This window comes from Nipponia nippon, unplaced genomic scaffold (assembly GCF_047370975.1).
Source record: "Nipponia nippon isolate SJK-2023a ecotype South Korea unplaced genomic scaffold, ASM4737097v1 scaffold_5, whole genome shotgun sequence".
NCBI classification, from domain to species: domain Eukaryota; kingdom Metazoa; phylum Chordata; class Aves; order Pelecaniformes; family Threskiornithidae; genus Nipponia; species Nipponia nippon.
In genome coordinates, this window is record NW_028262369.1 from 12,328,843 (window position 1) to 12,353,818 (window position 24,976).

A 24,976-nucleotide genomic window follows, 5' to 3' on the forward strand; every position below is an offset into this window, starting at 1 on the left:
AGTCTGCAGAACAAATACTGCACGTGCTCAGGAACCCAAAGGCTGACTGCCAAAAGTTATAGAATCAAATTAAAACATATTATTATGGGGAAACCATCCTTCTCCCATCATCACCAACCTAGAAACCAAAGTACTTGCAATATAAAGATCATTCAACCCTTGGTGTCACTTGCCTTCACAGCAAGGTGCTCAACAGGACGATGCCTGTCAGAACTACGACACCTGTGATGCAAGGAGCCAACAGAGAATGAAGGAAAAAAGGCTTTTCTTGTGGGTGTACTTTGTGGGGCAAGCTACTTGCTCATTTGTACCCAATTTCTCTGTTTACCAGACAAACACAGTAGCTTCTAACTGAGAAACTGGAACTTCGGCAGGAAGTGACTTAACTTCTGTTAGTCCTCTAAAAAAAAGACGACAATAATGGTGCTTGCTGTTAAAGAAACCCATTCTTTTATGAAATTCATCCTTCTGAACAATTACATGGAAGATGTTACAGGAAATATTGTGTATTTGCACAGCACGAAGAAGGAGGTAAGTTTAAAATTCTTTTTTAAATAAGCCTGGAAACAGTTTACGTTATAAGCTTTGCAAGGTGACAAGAACAAGCTGAATGACAGATCTGTGACCGCATCCTGTGAAAACAGTCCCTCTTCTAACGAAAACCTTTAACACATGTTTTTATTTCTTTAAACTATACTATGTATTTATACATTTGCGATTATATTCCTTGGTTAGACACACTACATAGTACTCTGAATATTTTATTCTCTGCTAATTTTATGTTTCTGTCGCTCACACTATCACCTGAGTAGTGTTAGGCATTATCTTGAAAAACACAGACTGATTTCACTAACCTTCTAAAGCTATAGGATGTTAAAATATCTTTATTACCTAGTTTATAAACAACTGAGACCAACAAATAAGTGCACTATAAGGTTAATTGCTCTTATTAGCCTATTACCAAAACCATATGCTCTCTTCTACATGCTAAGGCAAGCCATTATACTCCTGCATCTAAGATCCCACATTGACTTTCACTCTAGTAAATTCTCTTGTAGAAACAAACAAAAGTTTCAGTTAGTCTTCCTGAAAGGTTTCACTCTATATACACCATAATAATTCATATAAACAACAAATACTTTAACATAATCAACCACAGAAAGTACGTTTGTGCCCATTATAGCACCGGAGCCTTGCAAACTGTTTCTTTTGGTTTGCACTCTGTCCTATTAGAATCAAATGCTAAATGAGCATGGTAAAAAAAGTAGTATTTTCCTTAATAGACTATGGGTGTATTCCTATTTTCAGAAAATGCTCCCGTTTTTAACTGGTACTCTATCCATGGTTGCATCAATTCCTGCTTTGCCCCTTCAGGAAAACGGTCCTTCTCTTGACCTTAATCCCTATCAAACTGCAGGCAAAACACTCATGATAATGGATGCACAATCTTTAAGACAGATAACATGGCAGTTGCTCCCTATAATTGGACCCCCCCAAAAGTTATTAAAATAAAACTTTTCCACTGATTCCTATGATGGCTTTTTTCCTACTCCTATGACAGCTTTAAAACCTATGGAAAGTACCGCTTTGTGACAAAGTGAGAGGGGTATCTTCTTTTATTAGGATGACATAATTAGTACATTTTTAGAAATGCTCAGCTTCTAAACTACAAAAGTTAAAGTTTGTAACACAAGAGGTCTCATTTTGCTGTTTATACACAGATAAGCTTCCTTGACATACTACAGCAGTAGAAAAGGCTTTTCCTTTGAGTGATTAAATATACAGAGTAAGACCAACTACATTATAGTTTAAAAAACCCTTTTTATAGACAACCACAACCTCTTTCACAGTTTGAATTAATTTGGTAGCCTTTAGGAGTATCTATGTCCAGATCTAATACAAACTATGGAATTGAATGAAAAATATACATGCATAAAACACGTATTTTTCCAGTATGCCTAGGGCTAATTTTCAATATATTGTACAAACACTAATTGCCTTCTTTACACAGTTAATGTTTGAGGCTTTCTTATGAGCTCTAGCTCATTGAAAAAACACATTGGTTGACTTTAGTTAAAGAGAACTTTTATGTTTGTGCAAATGATCTTCCTAAATGCCTTTGAAATTGAAGATACAGAGGAAATGAATCAAATCAATCAAGCGGCTTAGGGAGTTTTACATTTGGGCTTTTGGTTTTTAGCATGAGAGTCTCATGCAGAAAAGCTGCCCAAGATTCTCACTGGTCTATCTCATAAATGACTTTTAGTCTCTACATTAAAGTAATCTCACACAAATCTATTCCCAAAACATGGCTGAGCTGTACCTTCCCAGCTGCTCATCACAGATGTAATTTGCCTTTAAAATGCTTAACCACGTCCCTTCTCAACACTGTGACAGAAAAATAGGGCATTTTCTGAGTATGGGCAACATAAATAGGCAAATAGAAGAAACAGGCAGGATGCAGGACAGAGCGCTCTCTGGGATGTCCTAACAGAAAGAGAAGGGGAAGGGAAAGTAGTCAAATTGCTTCCAGAAACACAGTAAGAGAAAAACATTATTGTTACAAATTGGATTCGGGAAGATAACACAATGCATCTCCTTAGACTACTGGCCAGGACAAAGAACTACAAAGCTGTCACAATTCCTAAATAATCTCCTATGTGTAGAAAAACACTACGCTGAGAACCAACCATTTTACTCATTCAACTGAAAAGATTATTGGGTAGGAGACAAGTCTTAAGAAACCAGGAAGAAATAAAGATATGTGACTGCTGATAACCTTCCAGAAGACAGGAGAGCACTGCTGCATATGAAATGCAAGGGCATCTGCACATAACTTTGGGCCATTGACTGTCCAGCCTACCTCTGATACACCTTCCAGCCTTGATATCTACCCATGGCAAAGCAGACTGTCACCAAATTTAGATTTCTCTAGCATACAGCCCAGGCTTAGCATCAGGGAATTAATTAGAGTGGTTTATCCAGCCCTGAGGACCAGGTCAACGTGGAGCCTCTTCTTGCTCTCCTGTGATTTACCCATGGGCACCCTTATGTCTTACTCTCTCAAGCTTCACTGAATCTCAAAAGAGGGACAGATCAACAGATCTGGTTGATTACACCATATTCAAGGCTACACTGAAAAGATCTATTGAAAACGCTAAATGCAGTGTACTGCCAACACTATATAGAAATTGTCACATTCTTCTCACCCCATTTAACTGAGTACTTTTCTGTTTTGATACACTCGGTTATTCATCACCCTGAAACCTGTCTTTAAGGATCACCTGTGTTCTTCTACATGCCCCACACAAAAGGCTGAACAGAAGTTACAGCACATGATTAAGGCTTGCAGGAATCAAGTTAAGCACTTTATTCCCCAAGCCCTCTGCAACCAGTGCAAAAGGTACCATTTCGGCACTCGCTGCCCTATCTGTAAAATGTGGATAACAGGTGCTTCCTCAATAAAGAACAACCATACTCTAAAAAATTCACTTAAAGATATTTAAAGCCTTGCTGAAACACTTGGCACTCAAGTGATTTGCTGTCATATTTCACAATGCAATACCTGCAATAGCAGCAACTTTAAAATACCACGCACTTATGTTTAAGGCAAGCTCACTGCCCTTATAAGGCCTGAATTTGGAAACTCCGAATACTGTTACCAAGTCAGTTCAGCGGCGACTGTAACACTACATATGGCCAACAGGTGAGCATGGGAACCCGGCACCTCAAAGAGGCTCCCTGGAACCACTGGAAGCAGCATGGAGGGAGCAGAAATTTGGCATAAGCTCGTTCCTGAGGGAGAAGAGCCATTTTATGGATGGAGGTTTTATATGAATATATAAAAAATCTATGGATGTGGATGGAAGTTTTATATATGCCCTATAGTGCACATAGTGAAGTAGGAATAATAATTTTTTGTCCAGTCATAACACATACAATTATTTAAAGGGAAGCGTAAAAGTCTTTATTTTTATTGGGGGTATTCAGAATTTCTTCTATTTCTCTCAGGGGCATTTAAAACAAATTTACTTTTTAAAAGACAGTTTTTTAATGTCTGTCTTTGTCAACACCTGCATGCCCAGAAAGCCACCTTGCGGTGCGCTTCAGTGCTCAATGCAAGATAAGTGGAAATCTCATTTCAAATGCGTGTGATGCTGATTTTCCTCATTTGGAAAAAATATCCAAAATTTAAATTCTAAACAGATTTTTCAAAGACTTGACCGGAATGGCTGTAGTTAAAATCTTAGATACACTGATCTGTGACAGGACTCAAGATATAGACGTAAGAGAGAGCCATAGCCTGTATTTTTAACTGGTTTTCTTGCATTATGGATGACTGTTTATCTCCCAACTCCAATTCCTGGAGATATTTAATATATTTATACCGATATTCTCAAATCCAGTTTGGAAGCTAATTAAATTATGACTGAGATAAAGGTTTTCTTTATTTTCCTGGAAGAGAAGAAGAGATGCTAATGGAGCTCTTTTGCTAGAAGAAAACTTTCTAAAATTGTCAACAGATTTTAGAATCAGTGCCATGTTTTAGGTTGAAAATCCTGGCACCATTTCTCAATCTGTGGTTTAAAAACAATTTTTAATATATTCTTCCATCTGGTTTAGACGCAGCATAATGACTAAAGACTTGTGAAAAGGCGAGGGGAGGAAGCTTTTTTTTTAATTTAGGAATCACACATGCAGGAAGAAACAAACATGCTTTTTACTGTCCCATTTTTGTCCTGATGTCCAATATAAAGACAGACTGTATCTGATTGTATCTGTACAGCAAACTACACAGGTCACACAATTTTCTTAGATAGTATTTATAAAGCCAAAGGTAAGGGCCTTTGTGCCTTAAAGCAAAACTTTGATTTAATCTACATAAAATGTTTATCACAGCATATCTTTTTATTGTACGCATTTTTATCACTTGCCATTATTTGTAACGTTTTATATTATGTTTGCATCCTGAAGCTTCAGCCAAGCTAGAAAACCCCTTCCTCCCTCACTGTAGGCACTGTTCAAACACAACATGAGACATTCCCTTGAAGAGCTTCGAGTATAAACAGATGAGACAGATGATAAGTGGAAAGGAGAGTTGACCCAGAAAATTGTAACAATGCCTCAAAATCATACAGCAGGTCATCAGCAGAGCTCACATCTCTCATATATGGTACAATACACGTAGGGTATCTTACTGTGATTCAACTTGTCAACTTTTCATAGACACCAACCTACCTGCAAATGCCACCAGCATTCCACGGGGGAAAAAACCTTTTCAATTTTTTTTTTTTTTTAATTCTTTTGCTAGTACAGTTATTTAGTTGCTGGTATCTGTATTAGCCTGCCTGCAGCAAAATTGCATTTTGATCTGAAAATATATATAGCAGTAATAATATGCTGAGAACCTTCTGTTGTTTTCAGTAATAACAAAAAGGTCAGCAGTAGGCTTGAAAGACGACAGCTAATATTACTATATTACTAAGCTAAATATGTTTTTTATTTTACATACACTCATAAAAAGAAAACAAAGCAGGAGTTGAATTATCACAGAAAAAGAATATAAACCAGAATTTGAGCCCTTCACAGCCAATCTGTTCTGCTCCTGCAAGGAATATACAACTACGTGCTATCCCAATGCTGTGCTGAAGTCCCATCTCCTCTCCAGATGTCCATCTTTCCTTGCACTTAATTATGGTCACACTGATGCCCAGACCAGAAATAAGGGAAAGGAAAAATGAAAACAACTGTTATGCTTCCCTCCCATGAAGAACATCCTGGGGGGTATGAGGAGATAAAGAGGGCCCCATAGTCTGTATGAAAATCATGTAAGAAACCAGCTGTGAGTAAAATCATTTTCAGAAGTTGGCAACAATCCATTTATATAAATGCTTTCTGATGATCAGATGATGGATGTGCTACCAGACCCAGGAAAAACAAATATGGTCACTTCTTTTCTGTCATACCATTACACCACATAACGTCCAACTGTGGTAGAGAACACTCCTGCCAAGGCACGGATTCAAGCTTAGCTGCAACCAGTAGCTCATTTTCATTGCTTTATAAACTTTAAATCAGCTTTTATAACTTTTAAAGATTTCTACCTTTGCAAAGACGTGATGGACTTCCATAGCCAACAAGATCAGAAGTGCTCTTCTGCAATTCCAAACTCCAGAGTAACATTCGACTATAATATCAAAAAGCAATGCTCTCTCATTATGTTAATGAGATGCCCTCATGCCAAATGCGTGCCTGCGCCAAGTTCCAGCACCATGCACGTTCTTCCTTTCTGACTCTCAGCATCCAAGACATCTAGCCCCAGTTGCAGGGAGCCCGACTGGCCTCCTTTCCTCTCCACAAGATTCAAATACTGTTCCTGCAGAATTCCCAAGAGGGCTTCCTCACATCCTTGAGGAACAGGAGCTGCTTAGACCATGGAGTGCGGTCTCAGTGAACTTGAGGGGTACAAGGGGTGCAACGCACTCTCTGCAATCTGGAGGGTGGCCAGGCAGGCTAGGTGCCAGTAGCATCTGTGAAGAAGTAGTTCCTGTGTCCTCTCCTTGCTTGACAAGCAGAGATACTCACACTGACCAATAGCTGGACTCAAATCAGTCCCATCTGTTGTGATGTCCAGGGGCTCTAGCTGAAGCCTCCAGGAAAGGAGAAATCCCCCCCTCAAAGGGAAGCTGAACCTTGAGCCTATGCTGTAGGACTGGCCCCTCACCTCTTCTGCAGTGCTGGCCCATTCTGGTGGTGACATTCTGTAGGCATATAGAAGCCATCCCGGGTTGTCAAATTCTTCCCTAGCCCCTTTACTTAACTGAGTTCTCTTAGGACAGTATTAAAGAACAGATAATTATTAATTTGGATGCCAGCCCTAGATGCACTGTTGCAGAAATTACATTTGCAGGCTTTTGTTTTTTAAATAAAATCCAAGTATTTTTATTGCTGGCTAATTAGACATAGCTCATCTTTGTTACAGGAAGCCCTGCGCAGCTCTTTTCAAATAACCCATCACACAGATGGCTTTTACAGTGCATCTGAGAGGACACCACATTTGGGGTTATTCTGGACCAACAGCACAAACATGTATAGAAGCTCTCAAAAAAAATGACCTGTCAACCACCATCGTCATTTTTTACACCCAAATTTGGACATCCCACGGCTGCATTCATTAGGAAGTACAGCAGAGGCGGAAGGAGTGACAGTGTTGTAGACCCGTGGCCATTTGAATCTTATAAGTTGTAACCTTACAGGATGATTTACTCTTCTTCTTGCAGAAGAGTTCTAAAAAGGGACAAGCCAATGAAAATATCAAGATCAACCTAAAACTGTACAGCAGTAGACAGCCCACTCACATTTTCTTGATTTAGCTGACATGTTCAGGTATCTCTCACTGCATAATAAAATCTGCCACTGCCTTTACGGTATCCAGGACAGTATCAGATTCTCCTCTTCTAATATCCTGTGATGTGCATTGCACTACTAAGATTAAGTAATCTACGCTTAGAGAAACTGATCTGCCAATTACTGCTTCCTGCAGATGGCTCTCATTCCAATTCAATTTTATTCATATAAAAGTAATTACTGATACATTTTTGGGCATCATCATATTAATAAATGTGTGAATCAGGAGATGAGTTTTATTAAGGATCCAGTTTTATTATTTCAAAAATATTGCTTGTTATTCTAACTCTGGCTAGGAAGCCTTGACGACTCCCTGGAGCTAATTGATTAATAATCATTGCCAACTGCATTTTAAATTTTAATTTTGGCTTTGGCTGACTAGACTAAATGATTCCCTAGAGCTACGAAACTACTCTCCACTGTTTTGAGTATTTGGGCATTGGATGAATAGTTTAAATGTGTTTGAGGAAGTGAGCAGCAGTGTTAATTCCCCCAGATCTAAATTTTATGACACAAAGAAAACATAAAACCTTCCTTTTGCATTTCTGCCATGTCAAGAACGTAGTGTGAATGGAAGAAGATGGGAGAGTAGAAAATGCCTTTCCTTGAATGCAGAAGACGGGTTAAGGATGGGATGCCTGGGCTCAGAGCCAGGCGCTAGGCAAGGGGTTCGGAGAGCCAGGGGAGAGCAGACTTCAGAGGCTGAGAAGAAGGAGCTATGCTTCATACTCCTTGAACAAACACTCACTGCAAATGGCATTTTGTTCAAATAAAGTAAATAATCCCTGCAACCTGCTTTTAGTTTAAAAATATCACGAGGTAGTTTGTTGTAATGCTTATATGTGAAATGGGTAATTTTAATTATTCTGGTTTTATTTGGCCTGAATAGTGCACAAGTTTTCCTCAAGACAAATGGAAAAGGTCAAAGTGATTGTGTGAAGGGTTGAGCACTCACAGCTTCAGTGGGCAATGAAGGTGTCTAGTTACTGTCAGGATACGGTCCTGAAGCAGACTGGCCTGTTATTACAGGTTTCTACTTCTGAATCTCCCTAATATATCTTACAAGGTTTCTGAAAGTTATTTCAGATTAAATAATATATTAAAGCTGCTTGGTTGTTCAATTAGATGCAACCTTTTTTGTATAATACCACGGACAGATGAAAGCTGGATCTGCACGAGAAATATCTAATGACTACATTTAATAAACTGTTAAGAAAATTAATTTATACTAAATTTTATTTTACTGGAAATGAGAGTAATTAAGAAAGGATGCATTAAATTTTCTTAACTAGGTTTGGAAATAAAGACGCTGTTTTACAGGAAAGAGAATCAGGCAAAGAAACCTTAACTATTTTTGCCCCAATATTTAACACACGTAATCTAGTTTTTCCCATCTGAGGAAGCTCTTTACAGCACAACGGTTAATTACTGCTAATACAATTTATAGCTGCAACAATATATGTGAAAATTTATGAGGAATCTTAAAAATCCTACTGAAAAAATTATAAATAAATAAAAGCAAGCTAAACTTTGAAAAAAATCAATTCACCAAGAATGCATGGGAAGCCTCCTTAGACACATGAGAACGAGCCACCATTCTCATCTGACACAAGATTGTATGCAGGAGAAAAATCTTGTATATGTGACTGAGAATAAAAATGCTGTCTGTAACCTCCAGCTGGCTAACTTAGGAATTTTTGTTCCTAGTTTTATCAGCAGCAATAAAGTGGAATAAAGCTGCTCTGGTCATTTGCAGCAATACTGCAAAGGACGACAACGACAAGGAGACCCCACCCATAGAAGACAGAAACCTCTCCCAAAGTAGCTAGAAGGATTTGGAATATTAATCCATGCATTGCATGCCCACCCAGAGATTAGTATAGGTGCTAGTGGCCTTTAGGATTGTCTTGAGACACCAGTACAGAAAAAAAAAAATCCATGCAAACTCCTCTTTCAAAATAAGGAATTGAGAAAAATCCTACAGGTCTGTTGGGACCAGACATTGGTATAGGGCCAAAGAAAACAGAGCCTGTGTTCAGATGAGAAGAAAGTTATGTTTAGTTTCCCTTGTGTCACTTGCTTGAAAGGAGACCTTTGGATAGTACAAGGACTTTGGTGAGTCACAAACTTCATCACTGTTTAATTTATCCATCTGAGAAATGGGGTAATATAACAATTTCTCAAAAGCTGTCATAACAAGAGTGAATAAATTAGTATCAAAATATTTTTCATTTATTTTGTCAAAATACAGTTATGATACGCTATCAGGAAAGGTATTATGGAAAAGCAAATTACCATTACTACGACAGCGAGAAGACAGAGAAAAAATTTAAAAAAAAACCAAAATAAAAATCCCTTTAAAGATGGGGATGGTTAGTTGGTAACATATTTTTCAGCTGATCCTGTAAATGATAGATGTCAGACGAAAGGATTTGTGAATTCATGTTAATGACACTATTAAACACAGTACTTCCCTATGAGAATGTTTGAACCAAATGCCCAAGTAAATATTTTGACAGCTTTGTTTCACACTGAAAAAATGGTAGAAGTGCAAAGAGACAGAAGGTTTCAAAGTAAATCACTCTGCAGCTTTTACTGAAATATGCTTTGAGATGTCTGCTTGTGACCTTCCATAAAATTAATTCAAAGATTTAGAAAGATGAATTATTTGATTTGGAGCTGTAAGGCAGGATTAGAGCTTCCTAATCTATTTCTCCATTTTGTTAAATTTAGTGACCATTTATGGTTATGGAAATTACAAGAAGAAATCTCCTTCCTCTGCCATAAACTAAATAGGACAATGAGCAGATTTAGAAAGACAGAACAGCTACCGACTCTGACCAAGAAAAATTTAGCATGGACATAAGCCTCCCTTGCTTCCTCCTCTTAAGCCATACATTAGCGCTAAGCAAAGGGGTAAGAAAGCTACTCCAAAACCATTCCCTATAGAAAGGAGTTTACCCAGAAAAATATTAATAGCTAACCCGGAAGAGGTTTGGTTCAGGGAAAGTAGCGTTAGTCCGGCGGCTTTTCCAAAGCTCAGTGGAATTAGTTGCATCACAAGCATTTACTAATTTGGCTGGAAAATCATGCAATCATTGATGTTTCTGCAACTTCCTACTTCTGAATGAGCTGAAAATACGACAGAAATATCTGCAACATCTGAGAACTTCCATGTATAACTAAGCTTAAAAGTCTTAAAACCCGACACAATCTTCAAAGCAATCATCTGTTTTCCCTCTAGAAACCAGAGTTGCTTACCCCGCAAGCTAGAAATGGCAAAATACACCAAAAAATATTTGTAAGTACCTAGGTTCTTCAAAACTTGATACACCAGTATGGAGAGGACTTGCTAGAAACAACTGAAATCATAAAAAAAAGTAATTCTGTCCATCTAGAACATTTCCAGGATAGTATTACAGATACTCAGAATGTATTACTATGGTTCATTTTCTTCCCAGAAATTCTTGGTAAAAATAGCAGAGATTGGCTCCAAGCTACTTAAAGTTGGTTTTTATCTTGTTGTTTCTTTTGGTCGCTGTTTTTAGAATTATGTAGTAAATAATACCATTATTTGTCAGCATTAGCTTAAACTGACAACAAGTTTACCTTCAGTAACAGCTAAAGAAGCCTCAGTGCCTGCTCTGGCACATAACTTATAAATCAGCTCCGTGCAGTGCCTGAGCATATTTGCCGAGAGCCATGACTTCTTAATTCAGGCTCATCTGGGTGTTAACCTGGTTACTCAGCTTCCAGACGCGAGCCAGTATTTCTGCACAGCACTGTGTCATGCAGGCACCTTCCTCTGTTCAGCGCCGGCGCAGGCATCTCTTTAACCAACTGCATTGCAAAGCTGGACTCGTGTGGAAGAGCTGCGGAGCAAAATTGTTGCCTTTGGTTTTTTGGTGAGCTTTCTTCAAGCAAAGCCTGGATCTCAGTCTGGATAGCTGTAATATGTATAGATGGGAAAAGAGACGAGATATGCGTAAGGGACAGTAAATTAAAAGTAAGATGTTAACGTGCTTCTTGCAAAGCAGCAAATTCTTGTATTAGAACCATAAAAAGCAGCCAACCCACCAAGAAGTTAATAACGGTTTAAAAGCAATTCCTGCACAATATGACATCCTGTGGGGGTTAGAAAAACACTGGCATGGCTCCAACGCAGTTCTGCGTATCACTTGCCACCAAGATACAGAGAAGTGAATCCAGAAGTCAATGAGTGTATCATAGGGACTGAAAATCATCAAGTCGGGCTGCTGTCAGACATCTTGATTAAACAGGCAAAAGTTGTATGGTGCTATTACCAAGAGTGTAACGTGACATTCACAGAATCCTAAATGCATAGTTTGAATAATCAGATGATAATGAGAACACTAACATCTGGAAATGTGTATCATAAAGCCAACTGTGAAATGGCAGGCTATCTGACTTGCTGCAGCACGGCTGAAGTAGCATGAGAAGCACTGTCCCTTTTACAGTCAGTGAAAAATTTATTATGGCTATAGTTGGCATGTTTGTACCAACACTGTCATTAACACAAAACTGAATAATATTTTGGGGGGAGGAAAAAAGCAAAGATTTTCAGTGTGCAGCAAATAAAATGTGAAATCTCAATGTGCTATGGCTCAAAGGTGAACACACCATTGTTGCCCATAAACCAAAGCCAGAGTGACAGGGAGCAGAAAGGAATCGGACGCTCAGTCCCTTCTGCGTGAAGCTGGAAGGCGGCTCCAGTAAAACAGCATGTTTGCTTCCAGGCCTTGCATTTCCAGGACAATCACAGACACAGAAGTTCAGAGAAGAGCAACAGAGCATATCAGTGTCTGGAAGGACTAGCAACAGATGAAGGATTACGGACGTGCTGCTTCACTGAAGGGGCAGTGAGATTGAGAAAACCGATACAGCCGTGTGAAGGATGTAAACACCAGGAAAGGGAGAAGTTATTCACAAAATGTGGGGCAATACAATGATTTAGAAAGCCTTGCTCAATAACAGGTCCAACACAGCAGAACAATTTTTCTGCTTCATACAGGCTAACAGCAAGCTTTGCCTTCTGCAGAATATAATATGCTTGAGTATGTTTACAGAATAGCCATAAGCAGCACCAAATCTGCAGAGTGAACATGCCCTCTCCACCTACCCCCACAAGAATAACTACCAGCATACCAGCACCCTAAAAATAGGAAAGGTGTGGGCATTGCAACAGAGAGCTTTGTAGAGTTTCTGAGTAATGCCGGGGCTGCTAGGGAACTGCAAACAAACTGAGGTGGTTTCATCAGATGCCATGGTGTACTTATCATTATCCTACACTCCCTTGTGTAATTCGCTCTTAATAAGATGAGACTATTTTTCTCTGCCCTGAACAGAGACAGTGGCTTCCTTTAAAACGAGGAAAATCTGTCCAACTATTAGCATCAATTGGAAAACACTCAGTTTTACAGACATGCTGATTTAGGCCAAGGAGAGGAATCTCACTTAAGAGGCAGGTCAGGCCCTGGTAGAAATTAAAAGTCAAGCAATATAGAAAGTTGGAGAAGTGCTTAAACAAATTCACTGATCTCTAGCGTATTAGGAAAAGTGCAAGCCTTTGAAATCAGATAGTAGCAAGTGCCTGCCCAAGTTCACATAAAACATAGGCACAGAACAGCGCCAAATGCAAATTTATCCTGTATCTGACTCTCTGGATTCATGAGGCTTCTTATGGAACTAATGAATGTGACAAAACGACTAAAAGCATGTATGAATAGATTAATTACATCTATAGTTAATGCTTGCCCCAGAACCTTTAAAAAATAGCCCTATGATTATTAAAGCAAAACTAGCTTCCATCGCTATTCCCCTAATCTCTGAGGAAAAGCTGCTCTTTCAAGACACCTTAAAGCCCCAGTTGTTGAAAGGAATTCAGCAACATTGCTGTGTCTAATTACAATAGCTTCTTTTAAGTTCACATACTATTTTTTCTACTGGCTAATTGAGATTCATCACTTGAGCAGTTCTCCAATAGTTTATGAAATCCAAGATGACGGGCGAGCTTCTACATATGCTGCACCTCCCTATCAGGAAGGAAACTCATTCTCTGTCCTGGAGGGTGGAGGAATGAGAAATGACACTAAACGCTCATGTTAGTTGCTATCAAACCCAAAGCGTCAGTCCCTGTGGGGAGAAAAAAAAATCTCTGTATATTTAGATTTCTAGTGCATCAGTTACTCTTAATATCTAAAAGCTTAAGCCATCAATGGTGAAACATCAACACCAGTGCCAAGTTTGAAATTAAGAAACATTAAGGCCAGCAGCAATGAGAACGACTTAAATAAGTTCAGAATCAAACATCAAAAGCCATCACTGACCGCAGCTAAAAAAAGTACTTAAACTGTGAAAAGAAAATCAGTTTCAAAATGTTACGGATCAACGAAGCAAATTAAATCTGACACAAGCCCACTCAATATAAATGTAGAAACTACTTTTCAACATTAGTGAGTGTGGTTGTATTTGTGCAGAAGCTCTCTCAATACAGTCACCTGGTCCCAAATGTGGTAGGATGAATGGTTTTGTGATTTCCTGAAGGGCCACCTTCATCTCAGCTGTTTGGCCACAAATCTCAAATGCTGCTGCCTTCTTTACAGCCCAGGACAAGCATCCACTGGTTCCTTCAAAAATCAGAAACTTCCCAGATGCTAACACTGAATGAACACTAAGCCACCTATTAATTCACTTCTTCAGATGGCGTCTGCTCCAGCAGGAGCAAACATCAACTTGATATAATTTACACATAAAATATATATAAACAAATAAATATATAAAAATATATATGATATATGATATATATGATGCTTACAGCAATGCCCCTCAGATTTCTATGTTCTTTGACAGGAAGAGCAATGTTTCAGCTTCAAAATCTCCCATGCTTGGCACTGTTTGTAATAAAGTTTGACCGAGGACTGGGATGTTTCCATTTTGCAAACACAGCAGATAAACAACCGCCCTGGGTTGTACACTGCTTTCAGCAGTATTGCCACTGTGCTCAGCAAAAACCACCTTGTGTTCTGCAGAGTCAGACTATTTGCCCAGTCGGTGGGAAATTCTGTGTCTCACTGTTGTGTTTCTGTAATGTGTCCTTGCTTTGTATTATTCTTATAAGCATCTTTTTTTTTTTCCCTAAAGAAGTCTCTGACATTCTCTGAATCTCACCTAAATTTAAGTTAGGGATGAGAAAAGTGATCTATAAAGGAAACTGAAAAGACAATGCCTTGGGAAACATTCTGGTGACACATATTACTAGTATAACATAAATCACTACAGAGAGAAAAGAAATATACTCCAGCAGCTTATTTTTGAAATTTTAACACATGATAAATAATATTGCAAGGCTTAGGTAATTCGCAGCAATATCCAGATAACGATATTATCTATTTCTCCTACTTCAGATGATATCAATCTTGTAATTCCACATACTTCTAGTGACAACTTTTCAGATCTCTGTCTATTCCTTTGATGGGTGATGGAGAAAACCATATGGGCAGATCCATACAGCAGTGAACTTTCTAAGCCAAACACAAGAACAGAAACATTTCTAGGAGAGAGCGGCTTGCCAAGACAAACAAGTTCTGCCAACATTTTAACACCACAGAAGGTCAGTTAGGTTATAATTAAGTCTAATTACCATTCTCATGAATTGCAACATCTTTTCACTTGAAGGCATTTAATACTCAGAAAAGGATGAATTTTTATTTTATATTTTCCAAGAATCAGAGTAAGGAGATATTCTAATCTTGGCTTTAAACTTGAATCATCACTTACCATCATAAAGAAAAAAGGCCTGTCATCATTAAAGGAAGAAATTTCTGCAGTTTATTCAACCACTGATATTTCCTTACTCTTGCTCTTCCCTATTCCTCTGCAGTAATTTTACAGGGTTTTTTTGTCTTCTGTTCAGTACCACTCTGGGTTTTTTTCATTATTCCACATTTTGTTTTTTCCTTCTCATAGTTTTATAACCTTTCTGCTTCCTTTTTCACTGTAGCTCCCTATTTTTAATCCTCTATATATCTTATATCTCTATATATCTCCCAGCAAGCTGGAGAATCTGACAGGGGTGACTTTCTTCCGTTTCCACAGGCATGCTGTGATTGCTGCGTTAGACAGAACTGTGCTGGGAAACCGCCTGAGCTTATCTCATCGAGGGAAAAGGTGAGATAAAAAAAATGGTGAAGCAAAGACATTTTTTCTCCCCCTTTCCTTTTCCCACAAGCAAACACAAAGTGAGAGAAGAAAAAAACCAGGAGCCATTTGGCTGCTTCTCCTCTATCAGGAGTGCAAAACCTGGTGAATGCCCGTCCTGGTCTCATTCAAATGAGAAAGCAGCTGAAAAGCCTGGGCTATCAATGTCACCCAGCTCACAGGGGAAACCCTTCAGCACCCTCAGGTCTAGCTAGGGACTGCAGTTTGCTAGTTGGCATCAGCTGCTGTTGCATGTGGCCATCCCATACGCATGGGGGAAAAAAGCCTCTCAATTGCTAGGATGGTTGTCCAATAAAACGATAATTTGACCTCTCTGGAGGCTGGTAAAGCATCAAGAATTATTTGTTTCTAGACTCTAATAACAAACCTGGAAAACGGGAAGAACTGGTCAGCTTGCAGTACACTGTACCCAGCAGTGCGGAGGTTTACAAAGACCCCCAGCAGCGGGGGCACATGGCAGCAGTGCTGTCACGGATGGCCACATGCCTTGGTCTAGCACTGCTCTTCGTGCGAAGCATCGCCGTGAATCTAGCCCCGTTGCTGCAGTGCTGGTCTCAAAGCCGTCAGGAAGGACAGGAGGAGATTAATGGTCCTGCCCCCTGCATGCTGCATGCCTCACTCCCTCTCATCAATGCTCTCTTCATTAACTCATTTTGACTAAAAGGATGAGGCACGTCCTTGTGAAAGTCACCTCACGCCTCAGAGGAGAGGAGCGCTGCCTGTCGGCTCCCTGCTACTTCCATTTTATTTTTAAAACGGAACATACAAAGCCATTGCAGAGGCAGGGCTTCCTAAGCACAGGACCCGCCACAAACAGTAACTGTTATTAACTATGTTTCATCTCCTCCAAGTAAAATTTTGCTACTTCTTCCTGACCTTACTGCTTGAAACAGAAATTTATTCTCCTGGTGAAGAATCCCGCATACCAGAAAAGATGATTGCACTCTGAGGGAACTACTACCTCTTAAAATATGTATGACCTACAAAATAAGTTGAATTTTCCCTTGCATGTCAAAAGTCTAGATGTGTAACAAGAATCTTTCACTGAATGCTTTCTAACATTTTTCTTTTAAACTTATCAAACAAAATTTCACTAAAACAAAGTCAGTATTTTCCTGTCATGGGCTAAAGCTTCACATGGTTGTGCTCTCATGCTGCGGATAGTCTCTTAGTAAATAAAAATGACAGTTTTAGTTATCATATGGTATTCAAGTTCCACCTGTCCTACAGGAGATTCACATTTCATCAGGGAATTAAGATGCCACTTCACTTAGCAACCCTTATGCCATGTAAGGCTTTTTATTGCAGGTGGGGCAAAACATAAATCCATAGCACCCTCTTGTTTAATTATATTAATCTCTTGCATCTATAAGATTAACTTATCCTCCCACATATTATTCACGTCTGTAGCCCTACAAGAACACGTAGACTGAAATCCTTGACCCACTGAAGTTGCTGGGGGTTTTTACAATGGACTTCCAGAGCTCAGATTTTAGTTTCCCTCCCCAGCTAATATATTACTTCTCCGATTACTTCAAATCTAGTTGTTTCTTTTTCCAGTCTTGCTGGGTTGAAAAAACATCTAAGGTGTAAAAGGATTAAGCTTTTTCTGCAATTTACAACGGTGCAAGATGGTCCTGGGACATTTGGGTCTTGAACACTGTCTATGGTTATGTTTGCTTGGCAGTTCAGCATCTTATGACTGTGCTTGTTAAGTCTAGAAAATGCAAATTGTCTGTTGCTGAAATAATCTCACACAACCTACTGCTGTACATATAGCCCTTGGACTCTGTGTATGACAAGACCAAATGACGTAGCAGGTTTACTATTTCAAGGTAATTTGGTACAGGTTAAGTGAAACTCTAGAGTCAAATTGGCTCAAGTATTAGTTCAAATATAGTTTCATATTCTCTCACCTAACAAGGCAAAAATCCATACAGATAACAGTGGAATATCAAACAAAAACCCATGGCTTGTTTCTTTGCTTTCCAAACCTGAAAACCATTATCTCTAGATCCACCACTTACTAGCACACATACCAGAGTATAGCCTGAGCAGATGGTTCAAAGCTAACTGTCAATCCGTTTGCAGTTCAAAACAGTGAACTACTCCAGCTGTTTTCCAGATCAAAAATATTATTGTCATTTTGCTATCGCTGCGTGCTGACGGTTATGTAACAAAAATGCACAAGTCCCTCTGCCTGGAATGCAATTAATTTCCTCCCGCCCCACTGAGAGTGGTAAGTAACAATGCAGACAGTCTGGATGCTTCAGTTTTGAGCATGGCCAGAGATGCAACCCTGGAATTATTCCATGTGGTAACCCACTATTTGTAACACGCCAGTCTTCTGGAGGTCTTACAGACAGGGTATATTTTGCAGTTTGGAAAAAAATAAACACTATCGTCCTGTTTATACATGACCTCTTACTGTCTGTAGGGTACTTTGAAAGCTTTGTTGTAGTTCTTTATTTCAACCATAGACTTTGCTTTATGTTGGAATTTTAAGTATTCTAAAAAAGCGCACTAACTAGATGAAGTAATTGCTTCTGATCTGAAATCAGCCACTATACTTGCTATATACTTTGGTACGCAAAAATAAGGCATTGTACACTATTAACTTTAAAATAGTGGCATAATCGCATCTTAATTTACAAATATCCAAATATTATGCAGGCAGTTAAATTCAGACTCCATGCTTAACCACTTCATGCAGTTTGCTTATACAAAGAGATTAACTGAAACTCCTCTGCTTAAAGCAGTGCACTCAAGAAACAAAACTAGTTTCCTCTATGCAATCTTTTCTGCAATATGCCTTTCATCTTTTTAAGCGCAGCTAACCCAGTGATATTTATATATCAACAATAAGATCTTCAGGACAGGAGCTGTCTTTCTATAAAATATTTGCACCATACTTCACATGCTTCAGTTGTTCCTGTGATATAAATACAATGGGGTGATCAACTGTATGCTAGGATGTTAACTGAGATGAAACATTAACTTAGTACTTAACTGCAGCAATTTCCTTTAATGAGTTATGACTTGGTTCAGCTTGTTCTGGATTTCTGGCACACTTTACAGATTACTTCTGTAGGGAGCACTTCCAGTGGTTTTAGTATTCTTACCTGGTTAAATAGGCCAGAGCCAGCTCAGATCCCGACTGCTTTTTGGGCTCCACCTTTTTAGTAGAGATTCCAGCTTCCCTCATCAGCTGTTTTTCTTTCTTCTTGCGCTCTTTTTTTAATTTTCTTTCCAGTTTCCTTCTTTCCTCTGGAGTAAGCTCTTCCTCTTCTTTTGTTGCCTGCAATAATCAACATTTAAATAAAGCGTTTATATTTCTATAGGAAAGTGAACAAAATATGCATAAATGCAATTGAAGGACACAGGTAATATTTAAAACCAGAAGCTTCAAGCTTCATAATTTTGCTGTTCAGTATACTTCCATCACCTCTCTACTTTGCTCAATTCACAGAACTGTAAATACTGGACTTGCAGAAATCTGCGGAATTGCCCTCTATAGATGATTATACTGTTCTCAGCAGTACAGTAATGTGAGCACCTTCTATCCATGTATTAAACATAATATCTAAGATTTGTTGTGCTGTTTGTTCTCATACTCAAACCTGAGGGGGGAACGTGAACAGCAGAGGCTGTTTCATAGCAGAGGGAAGGTACAGATTTTTTTTTTTTAACACACACATTCAAGTGGGAGAAGTAGGGTTTCCTTAAGATCCTTAGTTTCTGTTTGTTGTGTAACCTCACACTTCCCTGGACTGAGAAAATCTCTGTCTGCCACACAGGGGCTTCATCTCCATTATGCCAAAGGAGAAGATGTGACAACTGCCATCTTCATCCAAGTCCTCTTGGAGATCCTTTAGCAATCTTGGGTAAACATACGCACAATCTTGCATAAACATATACATGTATATCCCACAAAGGTTGAATTTTCCTTAGGTTTGCAGACAGAACAGTTAATTATTCATATTGAAAACCAAATTACTATAAATATATGCATAAGTATACCCCAAATGAAAATATTTATTTCACGTACAGATGAAGAGCATTAAATAGATACGCGGAGTTTATCATGGAAAAGCCAGTGTGAGATCACGCAGTGTAGGAATAAAAAGCTGTTCCACAGCAAGAAAAGACTGACATCAGGGACTCCTAGAAGTCTGTGAGAGGTTCATTCACATCTTTCCAGGCAATAGTCCCACTGAATTGTTAAGTATCAACTAGAAACCTAAAAAAAATTGCAGCTGGTCTAATATGAGATGGCTGTTTACTCAATGCCCTCCTCAAGATTTCTCTGAGAGAGAGATTTACTCATTACAGAACGCTAACTACTCTGATGATCATCGTACATAGACCTTCACAAAAGTGCAGACGAAGTAGCTTCTGGGTATCCAAACCCCTGTGTACCTCAGGAAGCAGGAGGGATTTGGACACTCGGAAGCCACCTCTTCTGTGCAACTTCCCAGGAACAACTGAGCAATGAAAAAAGTATGAAATTCTGCAAACAAGACTCGTACACCATATTGGTCTTGCTTTTAGATATTTCTAAGTCCAAGATTGAAGGCGTGGTGCTATTTCTTAGCTTATATGATAGTTACAGACCTCACACAGTCCCAAATAAAACTTTGATACCTTCATCGTGGTTTAAGGAACTACTGCTTCTTAGCCACCTCCATGGGTCAGGCACTGTGATAAAATGCAGGCTAAAGGTATGAACAAGGACTATTTAAATATCACCTTCTCTTCCAAGTTAAGAACAGAAATCCAGTAGCAAAACCACTAGAAGTGTTAGCTCTTGTGATGAGCTCAGGGTTTTTAGCTCCTGTTTGCTGTGCTGTACTACTCCCCTACTATCATTTGTAGCCAACTCAAGATTGCAAACATTGACACACTTCTAAATTATGGGCTCAGACAGGAATAGGTCGTCAGCCTCCCATTTTTTTGTCTAACCATATTCAGCACCTTCTGTCAAGACCACTTAAATGTCCTGCTCATGACATTTAACAAGAAGAGATGGGGCTGTGGGCAACACTGTGGAAACAGTGTTTGTAGTAACGTGAAATGTAACAGAGATGTTGCCCAAACAGTAATGATTTGCCAATGACTCCATTAATTCACTTCCTCAGCAACAGTTGTACCGGGTTTGTTACCGCAGCCTGAGCAAGGAACAGATTCCTGCAAGGCCAGGCTATATTTATAAGAAGGTGGGGTCTCTGGGTAGGGAAAAACCACCCACCAACAGCAGTGGAAATGGCACGAATGTAAGCTGGCCCATGAAATGTCTACCTTCTCTGTACACAAGTGGACTTTGAAGCAGACTCCTATATGACAAGGACAAGGGGAGATCGCACGCAAGTGTTTGTTGAGTTATTCAGATCCGTAATTCTTCTGCTCAAAATAAACACTTTCTGATGTTTCTTCCAAATCTGCTTGTCCCTCAGACACTCTTGCTACAAGCTAATGAAGGTGGAGTACACTGAGACAAGTAAGGCAGTCTGGAGGTTCACCCGTGCCTATGGCCCCTGCATTAGCCTCTCACATCCCAAGACAAAGGGAGAGTCTAACCACCAGGAACATTGCCAAGAACAAGAACTGCATTCATAGAGTGGGCTTGGTTCGGATCCAGCAGCTTTACCATCGTACTTGCCAGGTGGGGTGCTCTGCTAGAGCATCGGGAACCCACGGAGGCCAAGCTGGGGGCGAAAGGAACGTTCTTCCTCCTCAATCTGCTCCCTCCTCACCTGTTTGAGGAACCCATAAATGAAACCTGAATGCACAAGAAGATCAATCGCTTTATGGAGAGACTGATTAAAACCACTTTTTAAACTGACAAATCCTTGGTGTTATAACAATTAGTGTTTGTCAAGTGCTTTCAAACGAACGTCCAGACATGGTGCTAAATAACATCATTCTTGCTGACTTTCAAGCAAAGGCTGGTTAAACAAGACAATACCTGAACACAGTCTTATTTGCCAAAGACACCTGCTGAGGACTAAACATTTGTTCAGTGTCAATTCATGTATCATCTAAGTTTACTCTGACTCATCTTTTCAACTTTGTTTTCAAAGGCGAACAAAGGGCAAGAAAGCAGAAATCAGAATAAATGGAAGAGGGACAGTAAAGAGGATTTGCTTTTTTTGTTTAAAAAACTTTTTAGCTATAGTTTCGTTTTATAGAAAACCCAGCATCCATGTGCAAACACATGCAAAAAAGCAACATATGTTGCATTTGTATAGAAGAAATTTTATAACTCATGCTGAGAATAAAATAATATTTAGGGTGAAGGTAGGTACGTAATTGTTACACAGGAAACAACGTTTTCATTTGAAAAGCCACCCTGGTACTTACTAAAATAACAATCCAGCCACACAAAGCCCAGGAAAACACTGAGGGTGGTCATTTATAAAGTGTTTGGAAAAGAGTACTACAGCAGCTGTCCAACAGACGACACACTACAGTTAATCTTCTTTTAAAAATAATGTAATGAATTTGTTTACTTTTCTGTGAGCCATGAAGCTTTCAAATAAAGTGACTGTGGCACATCATTAGAGCCGGTCTGATAAAGAGGCCTCTGCTTCTCCATACTTACAGTAAACGCGTATCTCTGTACCTTCCCTTCCCCCCACATTCCTTGCATTATCAAAAAGCAAGGAATTTATCCCACTCCCCAACTGCTCCATTAAAAACAAAACAAGTTGTTCCCTCCTTGTAGGTCGCAACGTAAATACCGAGCCCTGACAACATTTGTTTCCAGCATCGCAACTGATGCACCACGGGCTGTCTGAAGCAAGAGCATTGTTCTCCCTGCAGGGCTGGTGCTGTCCCGGGCGTGAAGGAGTCGGGATTTACAGCGGGAGGTACCTTCTGCTAGCCCACAGCATCACCCGAGGAAAATCGGGTTCATCAGGCTTCTGTTTGGGACTCCCAGCACTCATACCGCGAAAGCATTCACAACTTTACAGCTCAAACAACTTTTCTAGTTGCAAATATACTTTTATCCATCCATGTCAACTTGAGTAATCTAGTAGTACGCATCACAATCTGTTCTTGACCGGTTTTTAATTTGAAAGCCTCAAGTTTTATTTGCTTCATAAAATAACCTACATTTGGTGGTATAGTCTCCACTGAAGCTGAGGGGAGTTTTATCGCAATTTAAAAAAAAACAACACAAGCAAAAGCAACCTTTCCCAAAACCTGGGACTCAAAGGAAAACAAAACCAAACCTTTCACTAGAATTTAAAGCCTACCTGTATTTATTTTAACTTGAATGATCTCTGTTATGTTACTCTACTGATGCATCTCTCCTTTCTTTAAATCAACAGCCTTATTTTTTAATTTCGCTTTCCCCACACCACTAGTGTGACTATTTTTCTGAAAGATGTGTCCAAAGTTTGTGAGCCATTTGGATTAAGAGTTTTAGTATTATGTCATTATTTAAATTTAAAAAAATCCAACCAACAGGACTTCATTGTTTTGAGGTCATAAATATTCCACGTTGTCTCCTTCTATATTTATAAAGTGACATCACAATTTGTAGTGCTACAATTTAGTCTTAACTACAACATTGTAAAGTCCATATTTGAGTGTGTGAGGCACTTGTTTATTGATGTGACAAATTTAAACCATATGCATACAGAAAAACACAACACTTGCTTATTTGCAAAGCCTGCTGAGAGCTACCACACCACCTTGGATCGCGGGCCCATTAGATCTCAATCTAAACAAGGTCAGGCTAGGTCAGTACACTTGAATGACTGACATTCAGAGGAGAGCCAGTGTTTTCTTGTGATTAAGGAGGCAGGAGTCTTCCACTTGGAAACTTTCCAGAAGACCCGAAAAGGTGCTAAAAGGGATATTGCCACTGGATGCCATATTTTGAGTAAAAGACAGACCCCCAAATCTTTAACACATATGCTCATAAAAACCCACGTCATCTTTGCAAGGGTATGGAGATGCGAGCTCAGACATCTTCACGCAAATTCCCGAAGTTCATACTACATGATGTCCATCTGCATGCAAAGGTCTTTTCCAGTTCTGTTCTGTTTTTCTCTGTTCTGAAAATACAGCACCTTTCATCAATGCCAGTCTCTAAATTTCTGAATCATATGTAAACATAGTAATATACTGTAAATAGCCCAAGACATCTGACTCAAAATATCTGGAGGCTTCAGCTGTGGCAGTTTTAGATACCAGTTAAAGTTTTCCATTATTCTTTGTGATCTGGAAGTATCGCACAAATTTAAAACATTTTGTAAGTCTTCAGAAATTAGTTTACCCATCATAAAAGGGGAGTCATCTCAAACTGAAGTAAAGCATTTAATAGTGTAAAGCAGCCCTGATAAGCAATTCAGAACAGAGAAAAATAACTCTAACTGCAAGAGAAACTGGAAAAGGCAGAAAGATGTACTCAAGACAGGATTTCTTGATGATATCTGACCCTTTTTTCTGCAGCAAGAGTGGCAAAACCAAACAAGAGTAGTTTTTCAGAGATTGCATCTGCATAAAAGCTTATACTGCCAGGGGACTACGAACCGTAATAGCTGGGCAACCAGTACTAAGATGGTATTAACAGTACACTAATTGTATTGTGTTTCAGCAAAGCAGTAAGTACATTTTAAAATTTGTTTCTAGATTTATAGTTACTCAGAGGTCCTTGAGTGCCTCACACTTGAGTAGAGCTGAAGACATCTTCTGAAGACTTCTGTTCCTCCTCCTCGCTCATCACCGTTTCAAAGACTCCTACATTTGCATCCCCAGTTGCCTGTTGCCAGCACAGAATAAGGCTGACAGAGTCAGAAACTCTGAAGAATTGCCACAATGAACCGAACACTCATTTATTACAAATTTGCCTTTGGGATTTGCCTGTGTAGGTCTGAACTTTCTGCCTGTTCAGGGGTTCAGCTTTGCTGCCAAACCTATAGCAGTAACCACAGCCCAAGCCACAACACCAAATTTACTATTTATCAGTACCAGTGAATACAGCTCCTCCAAAAGCCAATAGACTTTTATCCTTTTATACCAGCACAGCAACACAAGTCTGTGCAACGGCAAAGCAAGCAACATCAGAAATTCAGAGGCATAAATTATAACTTGACTAACAGTGACAAATGTATAAAGAGGGCACCAAATTTTTGAACTCCAAAGAGAAAGATGGGGAAATGGATGATACAGCTTGTTTCATAGTAGGAGCATTGTATCGCCTTGTTTGTTCGTTAAGCTCATGTTATTTCATAACTTTTAATATAAAGAAATGTCAAAAGGGGCTTTGTTCACTGACCAAGAACTGACGAGGAGGTGCCGACCTGTCACATAATGCCTT

At 39.2% G+C, this 24,976-nt stretch overlaps 1 protein-coding gene across 12 annotated transcripts in view; it reads right to left on the minus strand.

Annotated features, from left to right (window-relative positions):
- Window positions 1-24,976, minus strand: part of CHLSN (cholesin) — a 141,378-nt gene that overhangs the window by 14,540 nt on the left and 101,862 nt on the right. For 11 of the 12 annotated variants that reach the window (XR_015698587.1, XR_015698588.1, XM_087730465.1 and 8 more), the window contains one exon: window positions 18,768-18,943. Coding sequence is in view for 9 of the 12 variants with exons in the window: in XM_087730465.1 (XP_087586591.1) it covers window positions 18,768-18,943 (176 nt within the window). In the remaining 3 variants the exon portion in view is untranslated. Of the gene's footprint in view, window positions 1-11,016; window positions 11,355-18,767; window positions 18,944-24,976 lie in introns of those variants that run through there. The other variant, XM_087730471.1, reaches the window with a different exon arrangement.